Source organism: Balearica regulorum, chromosome 2 (assembly GCF_011004875.1).
Source record: "Balearica regulorum gibbericeps isolate bBalReg1 chromosome 2, bBalReg1.pri, whole genome shotgun sequence".
NCBI classification, from domain to species: Eukaryota; Metazoa; Chordata; class Aves; order Gruiformes; family Gruidae; genus Balearica; species Balearica regulorum.
The window spans coordinates 23,504,412-23,524,934 of record NC_046185.1 but is presented as its reverse complement, the minus strand read 5'-3'; the positions used below and the strand labels follow the sequence as shown (position 1 = coordinate 23,524,934).

The 20,523-nt window shown below is 40.7% G+C and overlaps 2 protein-coding genes across 4 annotated transcripts in view; both read right to left on the bottom strand.

Annotated features, from left to right (window-relative positions):
- The window catches only part of ANKRD46 (ankyrin repeat domain 46), an 84,097-nt gene extending 83,773 nt beyond the window's left edge, over nt 1-324 (bottom strand). For 2 of the 3 annotated variants that reach the window (XM_075743614.1, XM_075743616.1), the window contains exon 1: nt 16-324. The gene's annotated coding sequence lies outside the window, so the exon portion shown is untranslated. The remainder of the gene's footprint in view (nt 1-15) is intronic. The other variant, XM_075743612.1, reaches the window with a different exon arrangement.
- A 1,493-nt stretch (nt 325-1,817) lies between these two features.
- The window catches only part of SNX31 (sorting nexin 31), a 32,976-nt gene continuing 14,270 nt past the window's right edge, over nt 1,818-20,523 (bottom strand). The window contains exons 5-14 of the mRNA XM_075743600.1: nt 16,397-16,507; nt 13,016-13,106; nt 11,347-11,434; nt 9,348-9,417; nt 8,742-8,834; nt 7,689-7,892; nt 7,077-7,169; nt 5,216-5,293; nt 4,119-4,178; nt 1,818-1,963 (exon numbers count right to left, since the gene is read on the bottom strand). Coding sequence (XP_075599715.1) covers nt 1,868-1,963; nt 4,119-4,178; nt 5,216-5,293; nt 7,077-7,169; nt 7,689-7,892; nt 8,742-8,834; nt 9,348-9,417; nt 11,347-11,434; nt 13,016-13,106; nt 16,397-16,507 — 984 coding nt within the window. The 3' untranslated portion in view covers nt 1,818-1,867. The remainder of the gene's footprint in view (nt 1,964-4,118; nt 4,179-5,215; nt 5,294-7,076; nt 7,170-7,688; nt 7,893-8,741; nt 8,835-9,347; nt 9,418-11,346; nt 11,435-13,015; nt 13,107-16,396; nt 16,508-20,523) is intronic.

The window sequence follows — 20,523 nt, the reverse complement described above, 5'->3', positions numbered from 1 at the left end:
CCCTCCCCGCGATACCTGCCACTCCGCGGCGGCGGCTCGGCACGCACAGGGCGCGCGGGGTCTTGAAGGCGAGAGAACGGGGGCGGTGGAGGCGCGGCCGAGAGGCCGCACGCGCCCCCTGCTGGGCGGAGGCCGCCGCTGGGCCCTGCGGGTCCCGGTATAGCCGAAGCGGAGGGCAGGGCCCAGCCCGCCGCCTCGGATGCTCCTCTCCCACCGAGAGAGGCCGGGCCGCTTTCCCAGCCAGCGCTGAGCCAGGCTGGAGGTGGAGGGGCGGCACCGCCCGCCCAGCGCTGCCCTTGAGGCGCCTGCCATGGGCCCCAGGCCGGCGGGCAGCTCCGAGGGGGCCGGGCCGGGCCGGGCGAGGAGGCCGGCGGCAGGGACGCCGCTCCTCACAGGGCTGCAGCCTCCCCTGAGCCGGGTTGGGTGAGGCGCGGCCTCCTCCTGCTCCGAAAGGGGCCCTGCTTTTGTGTTTTGAATCATTTCCCCAGTTGGTGCGAGGAGGCCTCCAGCAGCAGCAGGGGGGAAATGAATTCTGGAACGAGAGTGAGGGGAGCGGCCGTAACCCGCCGGCCATAACGGGGCCTTCAGAGCGTCCGTCCCTCCGCACCGCCACAGCCTGGCCGAGTCGGGAACGACCAGCGAGAGGGACGGGATGCGGGCCAGCGGAGAGGCAGGACAACAGCCAGAGGACGAGGGGTAACAGCTTTAATGAAGAGAAGCAGCTCTGATTTATAGAAAAAAAAAATTCCAAATATTTTTAACAGTTGACTGTTTTTGTTAAATGAAGGAAATTCCACGAAGTTGTCAAAACTCTGCCTCTTAGGGGAAGCTTTATTTCTGACACTGCTGTGTATGCTACCCTTCTAACCACAAAAATCAGCTAAAAATTCAGGCAGGAGTACAGTTCCTTTGCACCTGGAGTCACTTCAGCACCAAATAAATGGGGAAAATGAAAAAAACAAAAAACCTTACACACAACAAAAGAAACCCAACTAATAAAAAAAAAAGGTAGGAAGCCCCTGAAGTTATTTGACTTCCCCAAAAATATAAGTGGGGCCTTTCCCCCCCCCCCCCCCCACTTCCCCTATTCTCACACTTGATCCTGCCTTTCAAAGCAAGGACAGTAAGAAGAATCAAAGACCCTTCAAGCCTGGTGTGGAGTGTGGTGGTTTAGGCAGTCTTCTTGCAAGTAGCAGATCACTTAGTGAGCTGGTTAATGGTGTGTCTGCCTTTCTCCGACTATATCAGGTACCAGCTTATCCCAGTGCCATCCGTATAAGACTGCCCGGTTCCTGATGCAGTTACATGCATTTGACCAATAGCCCAGCCCACTGCCGTGCCAGAGAGCACATTAATACCTTCATTCTCCAACATGTCAGCTTTTGAGTCAGCACTGGTGGTATCTCAGAGGTCACTAAGGGCACCGTAATGGCCTGTTCTACTTGAAAGGAATGACTGGTCCTGGTAAGGGGAATGACCACAGGAAGTATGGGCCTTTTCCAGAGAAGGTCTAGATGGTGAGAACCTGCTCAGCCATCACACTAATTACACCAATACTCACAGAAACAACCTGATATGTAAATACTTTTTTCTTCCTCAAACATCATAGCACTCTAAGTTTCTCCCCTTTCCACCCCAACAATTTCAGTCAGGGGGAAAAAGCCAAAAAGGCATGTATGCAAGACATCTCCAGATTGTCAGCACCCATTCAAACTAGTTTACTGGAGTTGTAAATACTATAAAGAACACTGCAAAGGCAAAGAATTACATTGAAGATTCCCCCCCCCCCCTTATAATTCAAGGTTTCAGCAATGGGGTTTTTGTTCCCAGGCAATTCATTTTGAAAGACAGTATTCTAAATAAATTATCACAGGTCCTCTTCTCTTATTTTCTCAAATACACAGTCGTCTTCATTTGGCCTAACCAAAAATCTTTTTCTTGATATAAAACCTGAATGAACTACCTGCAGTGAAACAAATAAAGAGTTACAAGAGAATATGCATTTCAGTAATTAGAAACAAACATAAGCTAGAAAATCTGACATTCAGGTGCAGTGGTTGACCTCTATGTTGGCATTTCAGAGAGAACAGATTATTTTTTTCCGCTGGAATAGGACACAAGAACAGTTGTTTCTGCTTTTAAGGTGTATTGCAATGTACTAAATGTGGTACAGATCAAATGACAGCTCCAACTGTGCTAACATCAATGTTATTTGGCATTATAGTGGCCACAAGGACATATGTGCAGGTACTTTGCCTACGAGGCCTTCTGAATTAGGTTGACTACTGTTAATCACACATTCTTAACTTTAACCGGAACACCTGCATAAATGATATCTTTCAACTCTACATTTCCTAAAGGGTTCCACGTACTGTCTGAACCTTCCCACCACCACATCACCCAGCAGGTAAAGCAGGTGAACTGTAAGCACCTAAGATATAAGCAGGCAAGCTATACCCTTACGTTGCATGTATCTGCAGTTTTCTATTGTACTAGGAAAATTTATGGCACATTTTTCTTCTGCCTCTTGCATAGTGTTATTTTGATATATAAGTAACTGTCCTGAAAAACCCTTCTAAAAGTGTTCATCACAAAGCTATGGCAACCACACTGCAATAACTAACATTAAGGCGTTAGGAAACTGGAACCAAGTTTTGCATAAATGATCTCTGCAGAAGTTATTTCATACCTCTTTTTTTCAAGATTTCTAAAAGACATTGCAGTAAAATTGCCTAGACGCAGGCACATTCTACAGCAAAGCCTCACTATCTGCAAAATCCAACTATTGCATACTAGTTAAATCATTTTTATCTCAATTCAAAAGATTGTTCTTGATTTTCCTACTAAGTCTTACTGCTGTGCTAGATTATCTAGTCAAACAAGAATTTACAGGCTGTTAGCCTGATCTGGTAGTATCAGTATACTGCTACAGGATCGCAAAGAAAACCAAAGTTGTTTTTCTTCTTATGAGTCAGCAGAAAGTATTTGGTGTAAGTTTTCAGAGTCTTTAGATAGCAGTCAGTTAAACTTTCCACCAACTTGGAGCAGAGACTTGTAATGCCCTTGGGGATACTAATGGCAAAATTATAAAGACCCAACTCAAACAACACTTTTTCAAATGAGAATGTGCAGAGATACACTGTTAATATATTTTTCAAGTGTCTTGCAAAGAGAAATAGCGGAATAGGAAAGGGAAACCTTAAGAACCTTAACATTGCAATCACAACATTTAGAAGTTAGCTAACCGTGGTTTAAGATTTTATATTAATTGTCTGTTTAATAACACAGCTCAGTGCATGAAGACCTAAAGCAGCTTAAACTTGCTGTATAAAATGAGGTATAGCATGCAATACTATCACTGTTCAACACAACAGCATACTTTGACTTGCTTTAGCAAAACAACTCCATTCTAACTATCAGCTGTAATTTTCTTAGTTCACCGAGTTTCATAGCAGCAGCCTGACACTGTACTGGCAAGACACGGCTGATGAGCTCAGTGGGTTTATGTTGCCCTGTCCAAGGCTGCTCACCTCACAAAAAAAAATATCAGAGGGAGCATTCACAGTCCATCTGGCTCATAATCAAGGAGGTATTTTAAAGTACATTCAAGTCAGAACAACTGCCTCAAGCCCAGTGCCATGCAACTTAGTCCTTGCTAAAGTTGTACCAGAGTGACACCACTGAACTGCATCCTTCAGTCTCTTCATCACAGATGCAAGTCTGTACAGAAAGTGTTATCTCCCTTATTGTCATTTGCAAGTTGTTTGTGAATACTGAAGGCCACACCTCGCCTAGAATCTTGTCTCCAGCAGTGAGATGTACAGAGCACTTCAAAGAAAGGGGCAAGAAAACCCACCACACAGGTGAATCAATTTGCTTATCAAAGAACAGTTAGTGATGTCATTAAACCCATCAAAGTAAAATAAAATTTTTATTCAGACATATTTCTTGCCCTCTTCTTCCTTCCAAAAATTCAAGTTTAGCTCCTTTTCCTACCAAAAGAAGTTCCCATTAAATTTATTAGGAGTCTCCCTAACCAGAAAAACAGAGGTTGGGCTAAACACCGCTAGCAAGCAAGACATGCTGTATTTACAGTTTGGAGACTCTCACTCACTAACCTGCTTTTGTTGGATGATGGATTTCTTACTATTTTTTGTGGATTCAGGCATCTTGATCTCCTAAACAGATTGAAAAATTTAAAACTTACAATAAGCTTAAATGCTCCCCCAAGTCCTAACAAAATACACTGAGCAAATCAGCATTCAGTTAAACCCAGTAGAAACACTGTAGGAAATGAACTGGCATATTTACCCTTCTCTCATAATCCTGTTTTAGTCCAAGCTACCTAAGTACTATCAACAGCTGAACAGTTAAGTAATGAATGCTCATCTTCATAATTAAATGTTTACTGTACTTCCATTACAAATAAACTTATAATGAAAAAGATCAAGTATTTTCCAAAATTAAAATTGGTCTTTTTTTCTGAATTGCTTGTAGTTTAAAGCTATGAAATAACATGCTGTTCATTGCTCACTGTAATCAGCATGGGTCTAGAAGATCACACATGTTCCTTTCCTTTTTTTTCCTCTTCAGAAGTTTTCAGTTAGCAGACACTCAAAGTCTTCAGATATCACAAGTTTGAATAAAGGCATTATTAATGCTGGGAATTATTTTTAAAAATAACAAGTATCTAAACATATTTTTACCCTTAAAGGTCTACACAAAATGTAGCAGAAGTATTTTAGCTACAAATCAAGATTTTTATTTTATTAACACTTCTATTTAAAACAAAAAAAATTCTCAGTGTGAATGTCACAGATCTCAAATTGGCCTAACATTGCAGCAGATGGAGCAAGCAAGTGAAGTGGTGAAAAAGTGAAAGCCAGAAATGAATACAACAGAGTAGCGCAGAATATTCAAAAATTATGCCATAGATATCTTTATAATATGCAGCAAAAATTTAAGTCAAGGAGAGAGAATGCAAACCAGATTATTAAAACCATACTTATAAACCATTTTCAACATTCAGAATATTATTTCAGTGAAACTAAGCAAAGATGTACTTTTTAGTCAATTAATTCTGTACTGAAATGTTGGAACATGCAAGATCCTTTTCCTCAAAGGGACTTCTCTCAGCACATTTGCAAGAATGATAGAGTAGCAGGCTTATTTCTTTTAAATGCAAATTCAGATACCAACAAACACATGTGCTCACCATCTCTTGGCCTTCTTTGGCTGCCTTCATCATCTGTTCAGATATCATTTTCTTCAAGCAGCTACTGAGCAAAAAGGCCTAAAGAGGATAGAGCAGAGAACATTTGATTTCTTCTATCAAAAGATGTACTTGACCCTTCCATTCCTCCTCCACCAGAAAATTACAAACCCCAACTACTGAACTATTACTTCCTTAATTGAGTTAATTTTACTCTGTACTTAAGATCCATACAGCGCACCAAACTAGCTGCAGTTGCTTAAAGCCCAGCCTCAGCATGACTAACCTTCACGGTACTGCTCAGAGTGGAGAACAAGAATTTTTATGACTGGTTTTGTGAGACAAGTTATTCTCTCTAGTTGTCTGTAGCTTCTACCTTAAAGGCTGCCAGGTTACACCAAAGGTTAACTAAGGTTAGGGAAATGTGGCACTATCAGCATCAAAACCACTTCAACAAGTGAAGCAAGGTGGAGTTCTCAGGACTGCTGAAAAGCAAAGCCCAGGTGGTTACACAAGATGACTGCAACTGTGTGTAGACCAGCTCAGAGTAACATCTGGCACAGCTAGTATGAGCGAAGCAGTTTGCGCTCATCCCCCATATTGGGTATCTAGAGAGGGACCTCAGAGAGGAGCAGAGTTGTTCTTAGTTCCTCATGTTGTCTGATGAGCATGTACAACTCCTTGGGATGATGCAGCCCAAGTTAAGGCCCGAATTGCACCCTGGAGATGCAGCTCACTGCTTACTCTCCAAAAGGAAGCATCTCAGGTAGAGCATCAAAGACTGAGGTGAATCAAAGACAAAATATCCTACAAGATCAGTGATGGAGCGGGGAGCTCTCTGACTAAGCTCCAAATCATCCAGTCTTTCCATTTTCTGCAGTGGGCTCTTGAATGAAACCCTTGTTTCTTCCACGCAGTAGCACATTTCTGGCCTTTAGCTCTTCCTCACACTTCTGAAGAAAGTGGGACACAGGGTTTCTAATCAACAAGTCACTACATCAAGCACAACCTTAGATTTCACAGGAGAATTAATACTGTGGTAATTCTAGATTTTTTTTTTATCTCCAACAGCAAAGAAAGTAGAAAGCTTACTGCTTATGGCTCATGTTCTCATAAACCTTATGCATGGCACAAAATTAACACTTACTAAATAGCTGTGTGAACTTCCCAGAATTCAGAAGTCATGTGTGAGAATTTAAGTATTTTGATTTTATTTGAAAAATCCTGTCTGCTGCTGAGTGAGTCCGAGAGACAAGAGAAGCGGTTTACTTGAATAACAGGCTCTGTACTTTTTATAGAAGCTCCATACCTAAACTGAGACTGGTGCTGTCTTTGATACTGCAGAGCCTAGATTATTTGCTAGGCAGCATAACCACAGATGGATGACTTGAATTCCTGGATCCCTTTCTCTTTAAAGAGCTGCCTGAAAATAGTGGGAGGAATGGCACCCTATAAAATCTTATTTAAGAATTATTTATATATGATGACATATATATGATGTCATATATTTACACCCTCCATTAACCTGTGTTAACGAGGCTCATATTTGTAGTTGAACAGTAGGATTTATTGTGGAAGATGGGAGCCCTTGACCTTAGGTGGGTCTGACCAATTAATGACTTTAGATACTTATTGAACAGGCTTGCTGCTGAGTGCTGCACATTTCTCTTCAATGAAAAAAAAAAATCTCTTCCCCTTATGCTATAAATTCTGCTTTTCCCCAGATAACTCTGTCCCTAGGGCAGCCTGCTTGAAAGCATATCGCTGCACTCTGGTAGAGATGGACTTTCTGCTTTTGAAGATCCCCTGTGGCTCGAAGATTATATTTTACTCTGATCCTTTCCTAAAAGGACTGAGAACTAACCTGTTTTGTGTACAAAATTATCCACTGCCATGTGCCCGAATCATTGTACTCAAATCTGAGCTCCAGAGTGTCATCTTCATCCTTTGTAGCAGCCTGGAAAAAAACAAACCAACAAAAAAACTAACGAACAAAAGAAACAGCTAAAAACAGCATTAAGTTGTTCAGCCTTAAATCAGAATTAGTCAATCAGGTTTGTTTTATACAGTATACAGATAAAACAGCTGAAAATCTGTACCAGAACACTTGTCCTGGGAGAGGGAGCAAGTGGGAGGTAGGACGGAGGAGTCTTTACAAGCATAAAGCTGGCTGAAGCAGTTCTTTTGCTCCCACACAAAACTCCCTGCCAATTCTACCGCCAACAGGAAAGGAAAGGGGCAGGTAAAATATGACATGGAATACCAGGGAAGGGACAAAATAGAGTAAGGCTAGATGGTTTACTGCTGTAAAGGTGCCAAGGGAATATGTTTCAGGATAAGTTTGGAGGGGAATATGGGCAGATGAGAGGGATTTAAAACAGACCACCTCCTTCCCCTGAGACCTGCCCTTCCCTAGCAGCCATTAGTTTTCATGAAGAGAAAGTGAATTCAGATACAAAGTCAGTGAAGTACTTACAAGAAAAGTAACCTGCCAACTTCTTAACCTGTTGATTTTAAAGCTGACTTCTTTGGTTAGGTTAGTAGGCAGTTTTATGGAGCAGATAATCTCATTATTGCCTACATAGATGTCAGCTGAGCAGCCTTCTTCCGGATAGTCACAAATGCAAGGATCAAGTCGTATGTATCCATAGAACTGCATTTCTCGAATCAGCTCCAGAAACTGCACCAAAAGGACAGAACTAAAGCGATTAGCTGTAAGGGCAAGTGAAATCTAGTGATTTTTTTTGGGGGGGAGGGAAGGGCTATAAAGCAAATTTTTCAGTTTCCGAATACTCTTTCTCCTGGGAGGACACACATTCACCACAATATGTCAATGCTTGATTCAAAGAATAGCACTCACAGTCCAGACTTAGAAATTTGATTAATTTTTTTCATTGGATATGATGAGCTGGGTCTTGTGGATGCTTATCAGATATGATGATGGGAAGAGATAAAACTAACCAGAAAGAAATACTGAGAATGGCAGTCACAACAGCCTGAATTTCCATCTGATTTCCTAAACTGGATGACAAACCTTTGCACCTGAGTTTAGCAAATAGAGAAGGCTAGGATTCACAGTTAAAACCTTCTTGCTAGTCTGTGGAATCCAAATCATTCTGTTGGGATATTTTAAAATATTAAGAGAGATGGGAACTTCCTTTTCTATTTGGTGGCTCAGTATCTGACCGGGAGATGGGAAACCTGGGTCTCTAGCTTAAGCCACTCCACAAAACCATACCAGATTTTAAAGATATTAGGAAGAAATTCTTCCCTGTTAGAGTGGTGAGGCACTGGCACAGGTTGCCCAGAGAGGCTGTGGATGCCCCCTCCCTGGAAGTGTTCAAGGCCAGGTTGGATGGGGCTTTGGGCAACCTGGTGTAGTGGAGGGTGTCCCTGCCCATGGCAGGGGGCTTGGAACTAGGGGATCTTTAAGGTCCCTTCCAACCCAAACCATTCTATGATACTAATATCATTGCTTCAAAAACCACTCCTTTGATCTGTTTATATAATTTGTAAAATACCATTTTACCTTTGCTTTGTTTGCATTTTTTTGTAGAAGTTTCAGTTCTTGCATCTGCCCTTCTGTTGGTTTAACCCAATTCCTCTTAACTTCCTGGATTGCCTTAAAAGAATTGTTAAAAATAGCAAAAAAGTCAGCAAAAATGTATTTCCTTTCACACACAAACACTCAGAAACACACACAGAAAGCTTTTTTTTTTTTTAAACAAGGCCTTTGATTTAAGGACAAGTTAACTCTACACTGTTCTTTCCTCCTGAAAGAAGGAAATACACCTACAGTTCAGAATTCAAATGCTGTCATATCATAGCATAGTGCCTACATATAGGCACATACAGATATATACGTACACTTGAAAATAGAGTGGACAGACACAAAAATATGTCCTTTTTGTGCAATACTTTTTTCATGCACAAAACATAGATGAGTTAGAATTTGGGGGGGATGAGGAAAAAGAAAAAGAAAAAACTGTGATCAGCAACAGCTATACCCAGCATTTAGAAAAGCTCAACAAAGCAGTGTTAAACAGCAATCATTTACAAATATTTCAAGAATTTATATAAAAAATTTAATGTGAGAAAGTTAGCTTTTAAAATTCTAAAGACCTTTTGGTTTTACCTGCATATATAGCAAATTCAGTGAAATTCTACAATCCATCAGCAGTATATCAAGAGAAGGATCCATATACCTTTTCCATGACAAAGGGGGGAAAAAAAGTAATAAAATATGAAGATATGCTTCTAAATACGGTGGTGTTTGGTTTTGTTTTTTTTTTTCCCCAGCTAAATACGATGGGAACATAACCCAGAAAGATACCATTACTTGCCATATTAAAAAAAAACAACCACCACAACAAAAAACCTCAACCAAACAACAGTTGTGCCCTTGAAATATGTACTATACTCATTCTTTATACGTTGTAGCAGAATGGAAATAAACTAAAGTCAGGTTATTAATCTCTCCACTTTGATTTTGGTGGTACCAAACATAACAGTTACAATTTAAAACTAAAACTTTCCTCCTCCTTTTTTCAAACAACTTGGGGATTGTCTACATAAAAGTTGGTAAGGGTCTCAGAGCATCCACTGCCATGCTGCAGTGCTGACATACAAGACCTAGCCTTAAGCTAGCTAGCTGCAGTACCAACTACTGTAGAATTGCTGCAAGATCAGATCAGTACAGCAGCAAAGCAAGTTAAACATTAATCCAAGTGCTGTGCTGCAACAACTACCTTAAGGCATTTTAAAAACAGCTTGGGTAAGTCTACGTAACAGTTCAGAGCAGCACAGGTTCCATAGCTGGTACGGCTGTATCGCTCACATTACACAGGTGATATGCCTCTTGCAGCACAGGAACAACCCAAGGACTGCCATTTCCTACCTCTGCGCTTTGAAGCAGTGCTAGATGGAGAAGCATCTACTCAGACAGTCACTTTGTCATGGTTTAGTACCATGCAGTGTTTTCATTAGGCTTCTAGGTTCTCCAGTTTATAAAGGCACATATAGGGAAATAGTAGAGAAAGCTTTGTAGAGGCCAAGGTCTAGTCCAGTAGATTTAAACCAGACAAGTTACAAGCATCAAACAATATGTTTCTGTGTAGCTTCAAGCCAAGCAACCTTGTTTGCTGCCACCAAAAGGCATGGTCTGTTCTTCCTCTTCTGCTCCCAACCACAGTTCTTGCTCTAGCAATCATCTGATGCAGCTAAGGCAACTCACTAAGCATACATAAATCTATTCCCTTTCTTCTTTTTTGTTGTAGAGAGAAGTAGACCAGACCACAACCACAGCAGAAAGCCATTAGACTGGCTTGGCTATAGGGCCTAACTGCACCCTTGGGGCAGTCTGACAAGCAGAACTTTGGCACCAGACTCCCTGTCCCCAGGGTTTATCCTTACCCACAAGTCAGCCCAACTGTTTGCTGCACAGCAAACAAGACTGGGGGACTGACCAAGGCCAAAAATAGGCCAGCAAAACCAAGTAAAAAAAAAAAAAAAAAGGTCAGCAGCTTGTTTTTAGGCCAGACTAGCTTGCCAGTCCAGTTCACCATGTCTGCCCACACAGTTCTACCAGCATAAGGAGGAGCCTGAGGTGTGAGCAAATGAAAGGGGAAGAGTGCTCTGCTGCTTAAGCCGGGCCACTTACCAAAATAAATGCTAAAGCTATGGCCTCAGGTATTTTGTGTATTAGGATATAGAAATGAGCACTTTAGATAAAAGGTAATCCATCTCTGCCCAGAGTTGCAGCTTCCAACTGAGAACTCAATGTTCTCTTCCATATTATTTACAGGTATATGGCCATTTGTGGTCACTGCATTATGCAGATATACAAGTTAAGAGGGAAGCCGCCATGAAGCGCCTCTCTATAGATTCGGAAAGACAGAAGAAATAAACAGCTAGCTTTAAGGGACAGTAAGGGACACTTCAGGAATACTACAGTGATACAATTTTAAACACACAGGGCCACGGAAACCAGTCAATTCCAATAACAAATTGTCCTCAGAGAAAAATAGTCAAGCAGCTGAGGCTTGAAGACTCGGTAACCAAGTTAGAGGGATTTCTTTCTCTGTTTATAGCAGTTGTCATGTATCCTGGTGGTTTCTCTTAAGCTTCTTGCTCACCACTTTCTGATCCCAAGCTTACAGTGCAACTCTTTCATGCTCTGGAGACTCACATAAGGAAGTTCAAAGTCTGCCACTTTTTTCACCACTGGGAAAAGGAGAAAAAAACACAGACACATTTAGTAAAATCTAGTGAAATAGCCTAGCTACTTTCATGTATCAGTTAGTGCTGGTTAGCAATGTGCTTTTGGAGATGAAAAAGAACTTAAATATAAATTCTGGGGTAAAGTAAGGTGACAGGTTAGTTGTTGTCTTTCTCACTCCAAGTCTAAACTAACATAGCTCTATTACAGAATATCTCTATTTCCTTATGGTATGCTCTTATAGAATATCCTTCTCTCAAAACACAGCTAAGCAATATAGATGTTTCTGCATTTGCAGGACTCGTGGATGCAAGCTTTCAGCACTGGTGCTTTTCTTGAACAGAACACCAGACAAGAGCACTGTAACTAATGTACAGCAAGAAAAGCACACTCTTCAGAGATCACTACTTTCCTGCACACTTTTTAAAAATTATATGTCTAAAGGCTCAAACTTGTAAACATTTATTTCTAAGCCAATATCACAATTGAGCGGAACACTTAAACATACGACTTTAAACATGTGAGTATCTCATCATTTTTTGGCAGTGGACTGTGGGTTACATTTAGACTTGATGTATGTGTGAGGAATATCAAAGATGCATAGAAATGTAATCAATTGAAAAATTTTTCTATTCTACCGTGTATCTGATTACGTCACAATACAAGGCAGAAACCCATCTGCAACTGCAGTAAAGAAGTATATAAAATGTGTTACATCCAGATACATTTGAGACATAGTAATGGCCAGGAATTCTGTGTACTAGAGAGAAGGGGGCAGAGGAACAATAAATAAAATAGGCACAGACAGTAAGGTCCTACCCCACTGAGTAAGCCCAAGTTTACTGGACCTTCATCTTGAAAATGTTCAGAAGAGCATTAACATCTTTATGCCAAAGAGAACACTGAAAAGAGCTAAACAACTTGTCAAGGCCTCACAGAGAAGCTGCAATGCCTAGCTTCACTCCAGTCGACAGTAAAGACTGTGTTCACTTCCCTGATGTGGCCTGAGCCTATCCCAGTCCCAGGCCACATGGCAAACAGGACATCAGCTGATCAATGAAGACATAAAAGCCCCTTCACATTTTATGACCGCAGCCCTGATTTACAGCTTGCTCAGTACCATCATGGTTAAACTTAAGTTTCAATCAGTTAAGAAAGGAAACATGTCATGATATAAAGGAAAGTAAGCCACAGATATTGTTTATAAATATAACAAAAGAGTTTTCTGTCCCATTGTTAAACTCAGCATGTGATCTGTAAATTAAGAACTGTTTTATGTAGGTGTGCCAACTGATTAAAGGTTCCCACGTGGTAAAGTTGCTACATGTCTTGTAAACTGATAGGGACATGATAGTCACATGCGAGAGTCTCACCCCTGCACCACACTATCTATTGCCGTACTTCATTCCCCACTATTGCTCTTTCCAAGCCATGTGAGGAGAGGGCTTGAGGGGATTTAATCAGACAAGATGGGTCTTTCAGCTTGAGCAGGCTCATGCAAGCTCTGTTCAGACTCCAGGTTCAGCCACTGCAGCCAACAAAAAAAATCCAAGGGAGGGCTAAGTTAAGCACCTTGTAAAACTTACCAGAGAGCACTCCATCATCATGATCTTGAAAGAAAAATAAGCTAAAATATTTTATTAATTCTCTTGATAACCCCATCTTGCATGATGTAACCTTTAAAAAAAAAGGTCAGAAGCTTAGCTATCCATTAGCATAAATAAGGAAGAAATGTTCAATATCTATTAATGTAACTTAATTGTTTTTAAATTTTCCCTTATGTTCCCTTAACTGCCCATGTAAAAGCAAATATAACCATTCCCATATTGCAGCATTTGAGTTTGTGAGGAGTTTCATAAGTTTCAAAGGAACATAAAAATGTGATAAAACAGAAAGTGTTTTCTATTCTGCCATGCATTTAAGTGTCCTCTAATGCAAGGCATCTGCCATGGTATTCCAGATCTTTACTACTAAATCCTCAAATCCTGTTGTACAGTAAGCGCTGCATGCTCCAAGCTAAAAACATTGCTTGTGACCATCACAAATATGTATTTTTACAGGATTTGTATATTTTCTAAGCTGATATAGAGTCCTCTTGTTTTTCCTAGGAAATATGTAGAAGTTCTGCCCCTTTACTGAAAGCACCGGTCTTACTTGTAGGTTTCTACAATTCTGTGTGAAGGCTTCTGACAAGAGCAGGCTTGAGCTCTGTTGAGCTTTCATTATTGACAGTGCATAAGGAGGAAAAATCTTATCCAGCTTGACATTTGGATTTTTTTTTAGCTTGCTGTGGCCCCTCTGCATCTCTGAAAGAGGCAGAAGTAGCACCAACAGAAAATGCAGAAATTATTTGCAGGACCAGCTGCATAATGGGGTAGTGGAGGACAGAAAAAAATCAGGCAGAGGTGAGCACAGAAACTGCTGAACCAGATTGGGGCAATTGTCCTGTTCTATTTTAGGTCCTGAAAAATCAAAGCATAAGTTAAAGCAGCCATAAACTAAAAGAGCACAGTGCCATCAGAGCATTCCTAAATTCTACAACGACCATAATCTCCTGAGTTTGCTCAGGAAAGTGTTGTGGCAACCATAAGAAAACTCTCCACCCCTGAGAGCGCTCCTGTCATAGCTCATCTGGCAGGTTGTGCAACCTGATAGAGGAATCATGCTTTGGTCAGAGAAGCTGGACTTTGAGCACAAGGTGGAAGTACTGGTTTTCAGTCTTCTTACAAAGGAGTGCCAATCCCAAAACACTTCCAGCTCTGTATCACAGTGACAGCATTGTAAATTCATTCATCTCCACAGTTCAGAAGGGTTTTCTCCAGCTGTATCAGCTGGTTTAAAAAGCAGATGTTTTTGTGCATGGAGGAAAAGTAGACACCAAGCTAAATATAGGTTGGGAAGAACTGTTCCAAGTTAAAAATTAAAGAACATACTCATGAGGTTTTCCTTACACGTGTTAATATCAGGGCTGTTACCGGAGAGGGTAGCAGAACATAAAAATGACTTGCCTCACACTCAGTCCAGACACCAGGTATAATGGAAGAAAGTTTCAGAAGTCCAAACACAAAAGACAAAAAGTTAATATTAGCAGCACCATCTTTCATTCTGTCTGCCTCTGTGCTAAGAAGTCCCCACAAATTACTTTAAGAAATTAACCAGAACTCCAAGGTGTTATCCCTTAGTAGCATAATACTAAGTGTACTAGATGGCATTTCCCAGGAATGTCAAACACAGATTTCATTCAGTGGGACTTTGACTTATTTTATTTCTTGGATCAAAGCACAAGCTCGTATATGCTGCCTGAACACCAGGATGTTAGGGAGTGACAGTTGTAAAATCTACCTCCACTGCAAAAGAACAGTGAATGTGGTAGCACATTTACAACAATGAAAGCTAAATAATTCCTAAAAGTCCATTTCTTCTCTTGTGGTCTTAAAGATGAGATAAGAGTCTGCAGCATTTGAAATGCCATTGTTTCATTGAAATGCCACATAAACATTAAACATTTATAAATGCAATATATGAAGCAACATATAACACCACTGTCTGGCTTGGAAATTACCTTGACCCACTGCAAAACTAACAAGTTTAAAAAATATTAAAAATTTGGGTTTGATAAAGTATATTAGCAAATCCTTTCCTTACTCAAGGTCCCGATGCAAGTTTCCTATCTAAAAATGTCTCCTTACTTCTTCCACCCCTATTAGCACCTACTTCTCTCTCCTCAAATCAAAATTTCTATCTCCCTGCCACCCCCAACACTTTTTACCTTCAGCATCTCCCACCTTGCAAGTCTCCTGTTGCAGGGAGACCAAACAAGGGTAACTCTGACACTTACCTTCCCCTGGAAGAACTGGTCCCAGCATTGCCTCAGGTAGTGCAAACCCCATGGCAGAACAAAGCTAGCAAGGGGTTACCCTGTGTTATCCAACTCATGGGAACTGCACAGGGATGCTGTGTGTTCTACGGCCAGACTAACACACATCAGCTTGACAGAGCAGGGTGGATTCGCTTGTATGTATGGCCAGCTGAGAACTACCTCCACAAACTCAGATTGTAAAGGCACAACAGAAATACAGCACATAGTTTCATATATGATGAGAGGAAATTTCAGATTCCCGTGACAAAGAAGAGTACCCAGCTGGCAGGTGTATGCTTTGTTATTGCTGTTAAGATTAGAAAATGGGAGCAACTGAGGAAGAGGCTTCAGCCTTGCTCATGCACACACGTGTGCAAACACACAAAATATGCAGAGCTGCTGCTGCTGCTCTTCCTCTCCTGGCATAAGAAGAGAACCCTAGCTAAAGTTTCAAACACAAGCCGGCCAGTTGCGTAAACAACATTTGGTTGCTACTGGTTTCAAAATGTAACTAGCAATTGTTTACTGTATGTATTACACCAGCTGTTACTGACAGTGCAGAACCACAGTGCTAGAACCATGCCAAAACTGCAAACATCAGGGGACACAGAACAAGTGAAGGAGAAGCATGCAGAAAAACAAGACATATCAGTTGCACAGTACATTTTAACAGCAGTGCACCAGCTAAGACATAAGCCAAGACTAGACCGTCGGTTTTCGACTACAGTGTTCAAGCACTTTCACCCATGCTATGCTAAACCAAAGCAGGGGTGTTAGTTAAGAATGTGTTCCCATAAGGAATAGTATATGTTTTCTGATTTTATCACATATTAAGGAAACCTGAACTTGACAGCCAAATGCCATAGAAGCAGAGGGTGAGTAACATTAAGAAGAGGTAAATTAGGAACAAACGTAAGAACCATAAAAGCTCATCTGCAAAATCAGCAACATCCCCCACCCCCTGGTAAAATAAACCCCTCAGAAAAACACAGAAGATATTCTTGTATGTCTTAATAGAGAGTTTTATCTTTTCTTGATTGATATTTTCTTCATTTTTGCCCACTTCTCACAAATGGAAAATTTCAACACAATTCTAGAAACCCATTACCTCTAATATTCTTTCTGCAGTGTCCGATGTCTGGATATCAAGTCTAATATTGCTGCCATCAGCAAGGTAAACATCCAAAAAAGCTCTCTGAGTTCGGATCTTAAATGTATCCTGTTAGGTAGAAACAGAACACTGTTTTATTGCTTTCCATATTGCTGGAGCCCTTCCAAAGATGTGATGCACCATTTCCCTATTTACTCAATAAGTAATTGAGATTACTATTTAGTAAACAGTAAGTTACTAAAATTACTGTTAAAGCTTGCAGATGATTAGAAAATATGCAGAACAGCAAGTGGGAAGATACTGAAGAATTAGAGGAGGGTCACTTTGATGTTAAGCTGAGCACAGGTTACCTAGTGTCTCAGTGTCTGTAGGAACGACACAGTCACTGTCCTAGAAGTACAGACTCCAAAAAGATAGGTGGATAAACAGCTGCACATGAATATTCAAAGCCACAATCTTGCCAAAAGCAAAAAATGCATCCCTGAACCTGTAAATAGGAAAATCTCCAGTGAAAATAATGAGGCTATAGTATCTTAATATACCAGAGTTGCTGCTACTGGAATACTGTGCAGTGCCAGTGCCCAAGATTCAAAACCACCAAGAAACCTGACAGTATTTAGGTCATGAGAAAACAGGTTTCAAATAAGTGACCTCAGAGAACTGTCTCATGTCTAGACCTAATAAAGGGGTGATTTGCAATCTGGAAAACTAAAGTACAGAAGCCAAATCCGTTGGCTGTGAGGTAATGATAGATGCAGTCAGACTAGAAGTAAAGCACACATTTCTAACAGTGAGGCAGCGCACAGGAATGGGGTATTCTCCACTAGTTTTATATCAAGACTTTATACTTCCCTAAAAGACTTCCCCAAGCTCAAAGAAAAAGTCCCGTGCCTTGCTATGCATAAGTCAAGAGGATGGAGACTAGTTTGAGAACTTCGTTAGGGATGTATCTGGATGAAGTGGCGAAACCCATCGCTGCAGCTTCTCTTCTTGTTGACTGCCCTGTATGGTCCTTCTGGCGTTTTTATTAATGAGAGGTACAGTACTTCCCTTGAGATCCATAGCGGAGGAAAATGTTGTAGTTGTACATACTGCACACAATATTAAATTTTAAATTTCTGTCTCCACCTTTGCTAGCCTTGTGGAAGATACAGGAAACTCCCTCGGAGCCCTTAGGTTTCAAGTACTCTTTGTATCTTGCTGCAGAGTCTTCATAGTGCCTGTACATAGGAACATCTCCCGACTCCTGCCATGTCAGAAAGAGCAGGGTGGCAGGGCTGACATTTACGCTCTGTGCTCCATCACCCCTCTCTAGGTACCCCGGAGAACATGCTACGATGTATGATTCCTATTAACTAACTCAGCTCAGATTGGTAACTTTTTTTTGGGTAAGAGACCCCATTTTCCAGTAAATCTGGCTTAAGACGTAAGATCAAATGCAAACAAAAAGTGGTTTCTTCCAAACATCTAAAAATTAAGAACATCTTGTCAAAAGTTTGTAAAATTATATGTGGGGAAAAAAGGTCTTGAGGAAAACCAAAACAAAATATTCTTTCTTATTTAAACAGACTTTCCACAGGTTTTTCTGACACCCAATATTTCACCTAGCTGCATCCCTACACATATGTTTGCACGTATTAAAGAACAAAAGAACCTCTTCAGGGCATTAGCCAGTGCTCTGTCTGAAGTCCTGCTGGGGATCCACACAGTTTAATCTTTATATCCAAACTAATTTCCTTCTTATCCACGAGACAGGTCTAGTCATTCCTCTTAATTAAAAGAAGCATTACTTTGCTTCAGTGGAGATACAAAAACCTCTCTCTTACACCAAGGATTATCTCCTGTGCTTACCTGAGTACTTTACTATTTTCCTCAAACAGGAAGGAGCAGATACTTCCTCACAAATAACTTTGGCACACATTTTGGTATTAAACACTTCACATGCAATAAAAATGTATGTGAAACATGGAACAAACATGGGATACAAACATAAGAATGAGATAAAGACATGTAAGTCATTACTGACTTTTGACGAAGAGCAATCAGGTTGCTATCTAGCCAGTTTACTACCCAGGACTCAGCAGTGCTGGGAGCTGAAGGCGAGTGCAAAGGCTCACACACCGCAGCAAGCACTTCTGGGTATGGGCTGCTGATGCTGAAGCTCCCAAAGAGAAAAAGAGACATGCATCTACTTCTGCCAGATCCTAGCTGCTGCTCCTGCAGCTTTCACAGCCTGAGTACAGGCCACCTCATCCACTATGGCAGCCCAGGGTCAGAGACACAAAGGTCACTTCACCCTGCTGCCACTCAAAGGGAGTCACATCTCACAGCACCGTACCCTACTTGCCACCTCGCTACTTGGCAATCATGAGGGGCAGAAAAGAAGCATGATCCAAACTTTCAGCTATTTTCAAGCAGTTTGAGTTCTCCAAGAACACTATGCAACATATTAGTAGGGCAGATTAATTTGAGGATCTACAAGAAAGGATTTATTAGAGAAAAAAACATCTCAGTCCCACCTGGAATAGTCACATTAAGTATTACAGTTTAGTACTTAAACCAGTGGTTTCCACAATTGCCTTTTAAAAACTGCTTTAATTTCTCTTATTTGGCTCTACTGAACTACAGCACAGCTTCAGTTCATGGTCTTGGGGACAAATTCTCTACTTTCTTATCTCCAACTTTTGGATACTGTTCTCCTAATACAGATATGACACAGCAAACAAAAAATAAGAATTATCTTAAACTGTTGGGTTTGGGGATTTTTTCCCCCTTTATCACATGCTTTTACCCCAGAAGGCAGAACCATCCATGCCAGAAACTCCACACATTGTTCAGTGTTATAAATATTTGTGTTTAACCTATTATCAGCAAAGTATTGTTGAGACAAAAAAATTTTACTTACATAAAAACAAAAGGAGGAAACAGTGCAGTCTATGAGGGAGGAGAATACAGCGTTAAGTGAAGAAATACTAATACAGACAGACCCTAAAACAATACAAGAGAATCCAGCATAAGTTTAATACAAATACAAAGAAAAGAGCATTTATTGGTGTTAGCGATGATCCATTCAGTGAGCACACATGACAATCCCAGCCACTTCTAAAATGGACAGAAAAATACTTTTGAAAGAAATTTGCACCAGTGAGTCAGAAAGGTTCAGATGTTCTCCCAAGCTGCTATTTTAGTTTTAGAAAAAGCAATAGTCATCATCTCACCTACTCAAAACAGGCACCAATATTAAAAAAAAAAAAGGACACCTGTATTTTGGCAGGAGTACATGTTCCTCACGTTTCCTACACTTTTGTTCCCGAAATTCAAGGAACTTGCCATCTAACTAGAATCGAATACTTTCTTGTATCTCTGAATACTGCTTATTTGAACCTTCCCTTAACGCTGTCACTATTACCTGTGGTAAAAATCTCCTGAAACATCTAGAGGTGCTGCCTGCTCCCCACTTGCCTGCCCTAGTAGCTTAAAGCACAGTTCAGTCATTAATATAATACAGAATAATACAGAGCTGGTGAGGGATTTTCTTTGTTTTTTTGTTTTGAAGAAAGGAACTGTTTTTCAAAAGAACCAAAACCCAAGCAAACAACCCTCCTCCACAAACAACAAAACAAACAAACTAAAAAACCCCACCCTATTATATAGTTCCCCACAGGAAAAGTAGGAGGATGAGAAATCATCCTCCAATTTTTCCATTAGAAAACTTAATTAAGTGATTTTATTTTAGTAGAAGTCAACATCAATCCAAACCCTCTGCAAGCTCTCAACGGATCTGTTGCTCACCTAAGAAGCACGGGCCATAAAAGATGAAAGGGTGAGAACAGAGGGTCTTTACTACAGCAGTTGAAAAGAACAGCATGTCAGGGCACTGAATTACATCTTAACATAGAAATAAAAATAAAACAGACATCCTAGAATTAAAAATTTTCAGAACTTTCTATGCCAGAAAACTCACCCCTGGCGAGCACACAATAAACATGTGAGAGTATAGGAACTTTCAACATGAAATTCAGATTTCTGGCCAGTTGCACTTTTGAAATAGAAGTTCATAAATAAGAAACCCAACCTGATTTGATATGAAAGAAATAACATTTTTAGAGCAGTGCTGAAATCAT